Here is an 11,432-nt window from a genome sequence, read left to right on the forward strand (position 1 = left end):
TACACAATGTATTCTTTAAATTTTAGCACATTAAAAATTACATAATACTTGTCTTTTCCAATTATACAAAAATTTGAAATATTAATGCAAGAGTCCATAAAAGAAGTAATTAATATACACAAGTACAAGTTTTTTTTTTTTTAAATTTTATGCGGGCTTGCGGGCCGGCCCGCGCGGGCCTGCGGGCTCAATATCCTGGCCCGCCCCGCGTTTTTTTTGCGGGCCTGCGGGCCGGGCCCGCGGGCCAGGCCCTAATTGCCATCCCTATTAAAAACTAATGGAGGGTGAACAAATGAAAAAGTTGTGCAAATTGCATTAATTATTTTTGAAGTTTTGTATGCTTTTCAACAAATTATTTTACTAACAAGCTTAGATTAGATTCACTTTTACATTGTTAAAGCTTCCTTTTTCTCTTTTCACCATTAAATGCTATAATTTTGTAGAAGTAAACTAAAACCAAGCTAGGGTGTGGTGTAAGGATTAGAGTTTTTCTTACATTGTATAAACCCACTTTGGCTAGCCCCAACCAATTGCAGACAAGTCATAAGCCATATACATTAGATTATACTTCATTCAGTTTTAGTAGCTCAAATATATCAAACTATGTGCAATGTGTCAGTGAAAAAAGCAGCAGTTTCATCATCCAAACAAATATTAATAAAGACTTGATAATGCATTCTACTTCTATAAATGAATCAATATGAAGACAACATTTCATAATCAAACAGCCTCAAAATCAATCATTAAGATGTTTACAATTGCAAGATTTCAGTGACAACACCATCAACCAAAGAATTAAATATTTGGTCCACAACCTCTGATCCGAGTTCAGAAGCATCAACCTCATAATCTAGCCATCTTCCAAACTGGCTGCTCATGTCCTTGCCCACAAGCTCATCCACCATTGAGTCTCCCATTCCTCTCCAACATGAGATATCCTTGTACACATCTTCTGCTAACCATTCTTTTCTTTTAACCATTTCAAGCCCTTTGGTCCACATTTTGAATCCTCCACCCACATAACGCCTGCATCTCAAGTCCAAACATTCACTTACACAATCAAATGTAACTTTCCTTCTCATCCTAGCCTCCTCATCATGCTTAAACCCTCCCTTCCGACCTTCCAACTGTTTGAATAGATGAGGGTTTATAACCTCACTAGCTTGGCCAAGGGAAAAATCTATATACATCAACTCAACAGTACTCAATATATCTTTCACATAATCCAACTCCCACGTGCTTGAGCTGCTACCAAACCTTGTGACGGTACTTGTGTGCTTCATCATGTTCCCAGCTGAGGTTGAAGAAGCTGAATCGGATAACTCAGCATCAGTTTCACAAGCATAGAACTTCCTTGAAAAATTCAAGCCTTGAACTTCCTGAGCTTGAAAAGATGACCACAACTTGCTTCCTGAAAGTGGATAGTATTAGCATTCTTGAGTCATGAAATAATTAATTTCAAAATAGGTAATTGAATGCCATATTTAGCATAAAACTACCTTCTGTACTAGTAACATCTGTGCTCAATGAAGATTCACAGCTTTCAATTGAAAAAGAAGGCTCGAGAACAGAGATTGGACTTGGGTGTCTGCAATTGAGTAACTGTGGCTCCATCTCATCAATCTGTAAACAACTTGAGTTAATCACCTAGTCAATGTGCAGAAATCATAAGGAATATTCTAACATTAGTATAAGGGTGTGGGTGATTAATACTGATTATTCAATACAATTGGACTTGTAATTTTTACCATTTTATTTTATCATTACAAAATCGGTATTGAATCAATTGCCTCGTAAAAGTTAGCTTTTTGTGCATTATAAAAATCAGTTGTTTATCATAAGATTTAATCACGCGTCTAAGTTGGCTAAAAGTACTGATAATATCATAGAACCAGCTGCAACATAAAACCAAAAGAGTGACGATTATTTCAAGCAAGCAACCAAACACCAAAGGACACCAAAGGATCATTAAGCCATGAAATAGCCAAAGAAATTGAATGTCGTTTCACTTTATTCGCACATAACTACATTTCTCAGCTACAATGTACTTTAATTTTTTAAAGTATACTGACTTCGAAGTGAAATGCCCATTTGTATATAAAAGTAACATGCAGCATCAAAACTATGTTTACCTGTAACTATATATTTCTTGGCAAACAGGCAATGAATCTATATCTTTTGTTTTCTTTTATAAGGATATTTACAACATGAAACAAACAAGCCTAACTTATTATTTCTATCTGGCCATTTAACAAGTGATCGTATACTGTTCTAACTAACATGCTTGAACGAGAAACACAACAAAAGAAAAGTAATAAGAATTAGAAAGAAATTTGTCACTTGCCCATGAGTTCTGCTTCAATGATAATTCAGGAAGACCCCTGAAGGAGATGTCTGAATCATAGTTGTTTCTTAATTTGTCTGTAAATAACACATCTTGGTCTTTTTTCTGTTGCAACCTTGGATTGAGGTTAACTACATTCAAGCCGGTTACTTGATCATCTGATACAGTAGGAGTAATGGCAGGTTGTCTCATTTTAGAAGAGTCATGACAAGTTGTTTCCATACATGTTAATTCTCTCAATTTCTGTTCCAAAAGGACACCCAAGGCATCACCACCACCAATCAAATTGTATCCTATTGGGGACCTTGTATTGTCTGGGTCAAGCAACACCCTTTTTATGCGTTGATCCAGGGAAAGACCATTATTAGTAGTTTGGGCAGCTTGTCCAGATGTCTCAAAACCGGGATTGCTCCTTGTTAATGGTGTGGTGAATGTGAATGAAACTACATCCATGTCTTTCTTTTTTACATCTTCAGCCCAACTATTTTGTTTATTACTCACTAGGTTAGACTTAGCAGGCTTTTGAGTTTTTTCAATGAACAAATTGTCCACAACCCTATCATTCCAGTCCTTGTCTGTAGACCTTTTCTTTCTAGGAAAATTGTTTGTGCTGGTGTATAAAACTTCCTTTTCACTATCAGTCACCTCCATAGCTGACTTTCTGGATCCAACTTTAGATTTTGCAATGGATTTATTACTGGAGCTTCTATGACGTCCGTAAGGGGAATCCCCAGTCAGAACTTTTCTACTGTGGGAATTGGTAGTCAATGGCTTTGATGGTAATTTGTCTTTGTCAGTAGAATAATTCTGTTTCAGATTATTCTGTCTGAGAGCACCAGATGAATTCTGAGTAGAAGATTTCTTGTGCAAATTTTTCTGCACGTTTGTCTTCATTGGTTGGTTGGATTTCAAGTCAGGATTCTCCTTTTGGGTCGTCATACTCCTTCCACCAGTCATACTCAAACCTTCCCTTCTTTGAACATTCACTTTTGCTTGGATTGCAAGCGAAATGGACTTCCCCTTATTATTCTTCAAAGAAGAAACTTCTTCCTCATGTGTAGGAGATTTGATGGATATATCCTCAGATCCATTCCAGCTTCTGTTCAAAGATTGCCCTTTGAGATACTTGGCAGCATTTGACTCGACCGATCTTTGACAAGATACGGAAAGCCTGGCCGTTCTTTGAGAAAGTTCTCTTTTCTCTTTTAGATCTCGAGCTCTAGAGGTCATGGAGGATGGCCCAATTAGAGGTCCCTTTTGTGAAGCCTCCACCTTATCTTTTAGTTCTCTCACTCTCAGTGGTGCTGATGATGCTACCAGAGGTGTCTTAGCCCTGGTACTAGCTTGGGAACCAGGCTCAATAATTCTTGCCGCAGCCTCCATTATATATGCAGCATTATTGGTGGGAACAAAGCTGGGACTCTTAATGGGGGACAAAAGTTTATGGTGTGTAACAGGAATTGATTTAGCTGATTTTGGAGGCAACACTTCTGTTTGGAACTTTTCAATTGGCCTGGTAATGGCCTTTTGTGGCTTTGGCTCAATGAAGCTCCTAGATGAGCCCTCAACCTTTTCAACCAGCTTGCCAGAATATGGGGTCTGATGGTCATGCTGGTGACCAAAGTTTTTCTTGAAGTACTGGGCATCTTGAAGGGACCGGGTATCAAAATATGGGGTAGCATAAGGATCAGAAAAACTTGAAGAAGGCAAAGAATCTAATCCCATAAGCCTGGCAACAACACTAGGAGCCCTTGTACCAAATGCTTCATCATCTGTAACAGATGAAGCATAACTATGATCACAACTTCCTCTTAGACTCGCCCCAACTCCATTTTCATCTTCATCAACCTGTGAGAATTAAACAAAATAACCACAAATTTCATAAAATAAATATATACACAGAAACAACAGATGAATTTGCAAGACATATAATACCAGATAGGAGGACTGTGTCATTGGCATTGCCACATTGTAACCGACTCTTCTTCCCTGTTTTAAAGTCTCTGCAGATGATTTAGAAAAAGAAAAAAAATCACCAACAGTAAAACACAAAAAAAAATGACTAGACCCATAAAATTTTGGTGTAACCGATTCCAACAAATTTACAAGAGAAATAAAAACGCCAGTATGTTCTATGAATACAGTAAATTTACCTGGCAAATCTGACTTGGCCGCAAATAATTTCTTACGGGACTTCGACGTCCAGTCAAACAACTGGAAAAAACCACCAACATAACCTCCACTTTTCGTCCCTTCTCTTTCAAATCCCATTTTCAAAGCAGAATGCAGTAGTACACCTTCAACACACAACAACAAAGCCTCACCCCACTAGATGAGACCAGCTACATGGATCACACGTCATTTGTCTCACTTAAAGACAGTAAACCTTCATGACACATCAGGAAAGCATTGGCATGAAAGATTAACATCATTAGTCAAATGATAAGAATATTAAAGATTTACTGAAGCTAACATAATGATAAGAATATTAACAGGGAACATCATAACAAAAACTTCAAACAAACACAATCATGGAGATTTGAACAGTATGTTTCTCTGTATCTCTAGATCTCCTTTGGAGGAAAGCAATTCACATAATATTGCACCAAACCTAAAATCCACTGCATAGTTCATATTTAGCTTATGTAAATCTCCTTTTTGATAACCAACCAGACAATCAATAGTCAAATTTATCTAGACAAAATAGTATCATAACTTAGTTGGTGTTGCTAAACTTGAAAGTAATCATATTAAGTCCAAATCAATGCAAATAGACATCGATAGCCTGGTTCAACTAACTAATTAAGAAGAAAATTCTAAAGATCCAGAGCAAAAATTTGAGTCAACCCAAATGTGGAAATAGCAATCCTAATAATTTTTTATCATTGTTAGAAAAAAGAAAAGGTTGTTTGGATCTTAAGTATTTTACAAAAGTCCAATCCTATACAGCCCTATCGACGGATTCAAAAGTTTGAACAGAGACATACAGAGGCTGTAATTACACACAAGCATTTCTTCTCACCCAAATGAATCAGATATAAACGTGTTTCCCATCAAACAACGAATGGAAACCCAAAAACAGGAAATTCAGGCATTTCAAAACATAAAAACTTGAACTGAATCCAAACACTAAAAATAACACACATGATGACAATACAGTACCAGCAAGGAGAAAAGAAAGTGGCCAAATTCAAACGCAAATCAGAAAGGAAGAAGCCAACGACAAGAACCCATTAAGAGAAATGAAGAAAAGCTGCAATCTTTGGAGACTTACGTTGAAACAACGAGTTTGGTCAGCTAAGTATTTGAGTGGAGTGAAAGGGAAGAAGCACGCACCCACCGCAAGAGCACTGTATTGTTTCACTGTGAAAGACAGGGAGAGCACTTAATTGAAGCAATGAAATGGATAATCACAGTCACAGAGGAGAAGTTCAAGCAAACGGAAAAATTTTGGGGAATTGAGAGAGAGAGAGAGAGAGAGAGAATAGAGAGAGACAGACACAGTTTGAAGTGTTAATAAATGGAGACAGAGAAGAGAATTTTATTGCATGAAGGAGTAAATTTAAAACTTTGCATCAAAATTTTAAAAAATGTATATTTTGAAATACGTTTGGATTATATAAATAAATAAATATAAAATAGGAGAGTTTATAACGTCTCTCTAGAGAGGGATGGGATTTCAAATTCCAAACGGAGAAAAGGGTGGTCCAAGGGAGCTTGATAACGTCACCGAATCTCTGGATTTCGAGGTTTGATTCACCTATTGAAAAATGACACGTGTACCACTCCCCGTATTGGAATGTGTCCTTCAAATATAAGGCAGGTAGAATAGTAGTTCGCTCTCAAAGTCGTGTGTTGTCTGTATATTGCTTTTTATAAAAAAAAAAATAATTTAAAATTTTAAATATTACTTAAAGAATACAAATAGATAATAAAATTATAATTTAAATCATTAGTATCTACAAATAAATTAAATTGCTATTGTTGATTACAATAAAATATTTTAATATACATAAAATTAATAATTCTCTCAATTTTATTTTTAAGTAGATGGATTAATACTTCATCTAGAATAGAACAATTCAAATCGTCTCAACCTATTTTTGATGAATTAACAATGAAATCAACCAAAATAATCAAGTTTGTCCATTCTAACACTTAAATAAATATATTCTCAAATGCAACTAATAATATGCATCAAATTAAAAAGAAAAAAATTGATTACAATTTACAATTTATAAATAACCTTTTCTATTTGTCTTATTAATTACGAATAGGTTCATAGATATTAATTTATCCAAAGATTTTATTAAAAAAATGATTTTATTTTATTAACATGTGACGTTAATATAAGGCAGACATTAAGATAATTTATTTGTTCACATGTTATTTTATTTATATATTGATGAGAAAGTGATACTTTGTATTTTCATTTTTTTAATAAAAATAATAATGATGATTATTTAAGAATAACATTGAGTGATTTATGATGATGAATTTGGAAAAAAGTGTGTGAATAAATTTTGATGAATTTAAAGATGAAGTTTTTGTTATTTCTTTTAAGTGATTTGAAGGTGAATATATGAGAGGAATTAAAGCTGGAATTTGTAAAAAATTTATAATTTGACTGATATGATAAATTAAAAAAATATAATAGATAGAAAAGAAAGGTTACCATTGTTAGTTTTATTTATTATTATATTATTATCATTAATTATTATTATTGTTATTATCATTAATTATTATTATTGTTATTATTAATTCTATTAATATTATTATTGTTATTATTAATTATAACACGAATAAAAGGGCACAACACCACCTCACGTAGTTTGTATGTAAAAAAATAAGTTTGCAAGTGAAGGTCAATAAAGTGAATTCATTGAAAACACTCACAAATTCCTCTCTAATTATAATATATCCACCAAAGTAAACATATCATAAGTATAGAAAAATTAGTAAAAATATATGGTAAAAATGAATTCAAATGACCATGATAGTAATCAAAGTGAACTCAGCTTATTTACCTAATAATCGAAACGAAATTGGAAATTTCAATTTGACTTTAATTAATTATGATTGTAACAACATGGAGAAAGCAATGTGACTTTGAGTTTATCCTTTCTAAGTGGGAATTTTTAGTCACTCATCATATACTTTTAGGAATTTAAAATGAGTTTAAGTTTGATATAAGTAAATTTCAAAAAGTTGAAGTTCGTCAAAAAAATTCACAAACTTAAAATTTTCAGTTGAAAGTGATATTAATATTTTACCTGTGAGTTGAACTCATATTTGATTAATATTGTGCATTCCAACTAATTTTTTATCAAAAGACTCATCAAATAAAAATATATAATAGCATATTTGATTATTGTAATTTTCAATTTATTTTTTATTGTTACGTGTAATATGTTAGACTGGTGAGAAGAGATGAATGGATCCACTACTCTATTTTTCAAATTAAAGTTTAAATACAATTTTGTTTTGTATTATATTATTTAAAAATACAAATAAGTTGTGATGATAATATTATAACTTAAATTATTAAAATATTTACAAATTGAGTTATTATTAATTATAATAAAATATTTTAATAGGTTAAAGTTTTGAAAAATAGGTTAAAGTTTTGAATTCAGTTATTATAAAAAACCAATTTATCATGTTCTATTTTTGACGCATCGTCAAATGGGACTAACCCACATTCTTATACATAGTCTTATGGAATTGATTTAAGTTAAAAAAACAAATTTTCTATTTTCCTAATTTTTATAAATAAAAAAATTATTATATTAATCAACAAAAAAAAAAAAAAAAGTGCTCCAATTTTTAAGTTCCCATTCTCAGTTTTCTTGGATACCTCTCCCGGTGGCATTCTCTCTTAAATGAATATTGACATTACAGTGGATACCTATGTGACATTTATTAACAATTCAATAGTTTCAACGTCTATTTTGACTTCTTTATTTTTGTTTTCAACTAGCTTCTTCTTTATTTATAAAAAAAGAAAATACAACAAAAAATGAAATGTTATTGTTGATTATAATTTATAGATAATAACTAAAATTTGTTGATATACACGATTTACTAATAAACTAACGAGGTAGAAATTTGTCGATGAAATGTTCGTTGATAAAATTTATTAATGAATACAGTAATCTATTAGTAATTATCGACCTTTATAAATTTGTCAATAAATATTTATTTGTAAATTTATCAGTAAAATGTACGATTGAACGGAGATAACATATATGTAAACATTAAACAACAATGAAGATGAGTCACTGAAAATTTAAAATTTGTCCATGAATATGAATTCTAAAACTAAGATTCATAATAAAGATAAAAGGTGAAACTATAAAATCTAAACAACAATGAATGCGAAGATCTAAATAGAACTATTATTATCTTATACAAAATATTTCTTTTATAACAAAAAAATATATATAAAATTAAATGGTGTACTTAATCAATTGAAAGGTGTAAATAGGAAAACCATAAAAGTTTTGGGTACAATTTGTCAGAATGGTCCAATAAAACATTGAGATATGTAATATCCAATCCAAAACAGATTAGAAAAAAAATCAATTATTTTGACAGACACCCAAATTAATACAATCACATTGATCACACTGGAAAGGATATCATGAAGTATATTAACCAAAAAAATTGAATTTCTGAGAAAATATTATTTTACAAAAAAAATATCAAATGAGTGATAATTAATTTTGAAATAAATTAAACTAACCACACATTATAATTAAATTAAACAAGGTTTAAAAATATATAAGACATTATGCTAAATAATCTTTAGCTTATGGGAGGAGAGTGAATGAATCCGTAATAATATCTGATTCAATCCGTCTTGGGAGATTGGGTTGGGTAGTTATGACTAGGTATGAATGATTAATTTATGAATAAATAATACACGAGATGAAAACACCATTTTTTCTCAAAATATTGCCTTAGATTTGGATAACATACTCTATGAGTAAAATTTTTTTTTAAATTTGAAATATTTTATGATTAAATATGTTGTTTATGTAAAATTTGTTGAAAGAAATTAAAATTCAAGAATTTTATTAGAGAAATTGGATTAATTAAAATTAAAGAATTTCAAATTCCATTTGAAAGACAAGAATTTAAAATGTTCATATTTTTGAAATTCTTATTTTAGTCTTCGTAGTTTAAGTTAACTTGATTACTTATTGATTTAACTTAATTGAAGTTCATGTAGACTCGATTCAATTTGAGATTGACTTAAAACAAGCCTTACTCAACTTGGCCAAACTTGACCCGAATTTCCTTGGTCCCACTTGGACCCAACCTTACCTAGCCTGAGTTGGACTCAGCATGGGCCTAACATTGATTTGAACTCGAGTCATCTTAGTCAAACTTTGGCACAGTAGACTCAGTTTGACCTGACATGACTTAACCTTGATCATGCTAGACTTAACCTAGTCTTGACTAGACTAGGAATGACATGGGCCTTGCCTAACATGGTTGAACATGAATTCACCCTAATTTGATGTGGGTTGTCCCGACATAGCTTAATGTGAACCTAAACCAATTTTGCTTGACTTTGGTTTGAGCCAAGTTAATTCGATCAAGGACCTAAGCGAACTCATCTCAAACTAGGGTTGTACCTAAGCCTACTTGACTCGACTATAGCACATGCCTACCTAGCTCAAGTTGGGTTTGAATCGACTTAACTTGACATATGCTTTGATCGATTTGTCTTAGCCTTGACCTTCGCTAAGTTAGCCCGACTATTGAGTCCAAATTACTGCTATCTTGTTTGGATTTGACACAATATAACATTTCATAATGTGAAAATAATATATTTAAACATAAGTTGAGAAAAAAGTTTTGCAAAAGTAAAATGAAAAGAATATTAAAGATTTTTAACAAAAAATAAAATCAATCAAGATAAAAAATATATATCAACATTGATTTTTAATTTTTTTTATCAAATATTTGATATTTAAATAGTTGGTTTTGAATTTGGTGATAATTGAAATACTTTATAAAAAAAGTTTAAAATTCACTATATTTGAATTGTCTTATCCAAATAAAACATTTGAAAAATGAAATAATTTAAACTAAGATTAATTTAAATTTAATGTATTTCTAAACATGGTCAATGTAGGCAATATTGTCTTTACATGAAAATTTTATTAAAAAAGAACAAAAAGAACATAAAAACATACGATATTATATCAAACTCATAATAAAATTACATTGCACACGTAGAAGAAAATGCTTAGTATGAAAAAATTAAGTAAATAATATTCATGAAAAAACAACTCAATAATCAAATTCATCAATATATCACCACATTTATTATCATCAAACTCTCTCACATTTTTAAATTAATTATTATTTTTTACAAGTCCTTACTTTGATAGATTTAATATTAACTTTCTCTAGCCTACTTCTACCAAGTTTTGTCGTAGTTTGAATCAATTCATCATTCTATTTGATATTAGAATCAGCTCTCTCATCAAGTATATTATACCATCTATAAGATAATTTTAATTCTTCCACAAAAGACTAAAAATTGTCTCATAATTACTATGAAGTTAATCGATTAATTTCAAATTTAATGTATTTGAATGTCTTAAAATTTATAAAATCCAGTGAGGTATTTCAAAGGTTATTATTTAGGAATTAATTATTTGTGGATTAGGAATAAATTATGTGAAGAGGTAGAATTATTCGTTCATGAAAAAAAAACGGTAAACACTCTTCATTGATTTATGATTTTAATATTAAATATTAAGAAACAAAATTATGCATAAGTATGTTAAATGTTTATCAGTATTTATGTAAACAAAAAAAAAAGAATATTAACCAACTAAATCAATACTATTGTATGTATAATATAAACGTGTTATATTTATATTCTGACTTCTTATTAATAAACTATATTGTTTCCAACAAATTAATATATAAAATCTTTATTAATATTTATATTTAAATATTAACAACTATAATATCAAATTAAATAACTAAACAATGTATTGTACATGTAAATGTTCTAAGTATTTGACAGAATTAATGAGATGAATTTCCACTGTACACACTCATA

At 30.8% G+C, this 11,432-nt stretch overlaps 1 protein-coding gene across 1 annotated transcript; it reads right to left on the reverse strand.

The window, feature by feature from the left end:
- Window positions 1–691: 691 nt before the first annotated feature.
- Window positions 692–5,874, reverse strand: LOC114196153 (uncharacterized). The gene is made up of 6 exons (XM_028086704.2): window positions 5,619–5,874; window positions 4,498–4,730; window positions 4,280–4,347; window positions 2,345–4,192; window positions 1,500–1,623; window positions 692–1,411 (listed from the first exon to the last, which is right to left on the reverse strand). The coding sequence occupies exons 2-6, from the start codon at window positions 4,613–4,615 to the stop codon at window positions 753–755; spliced, it is 2,817 nt and encodes a 938-aa protein (XP_027942505.1). The 5' UTR covers window positions 4,616–4,730; window positions 5,619–5,874; the 3' UTR covers window positions 692–752.
- Window positions 5,875–11,432: the final 5,558 nt, after the last annotated feature.

This window comes from Vigna unguiculata, chromosome 9, assembly GCF_037176805.1.
Source record: "Vigna unguiculata cultivar grain cowpea cultivar isolate G323 ecotype 2 chromosome 9, ASM3717680v1, whole genome shotgun sequence".
In the NCBI taxonomy this organism is placed as follows: domain Eukaryota; kingdom Viridiplantae; phylum Streptophyta; class Magnoliopsida; order Fabales; family Fabaceae; genus Vigna; species Vigna unguiculata.

What these genes read in the sequence shown, in the direction of transcription:
- LOC114196153 (XM_028086704.2), bottom strand. Translation starts at nt 4,615, where the DNA reads ATGGGATTTGAAAGAGAAGGGACGAAAAGTGGAGGTTATGTTGGTGGT. An exon ending in TGACACAGTCCTCCTATCTG is followed by an intron (nt 4,193 to 4,279) that starts GTATTATATGTC and finishes TAATTCTCACAG; the next exon opens with GTTGATGAAGATGAAAATGG. An exon ending in CATTGAAGCAGAACTCATGG is followed by an intron (nt 1,624 to 2,344) that starts GCAAGTGACAAA and finishes AGTTGTTTACAG; the next exon opens with ATTGATGAGATGGAGCCACA.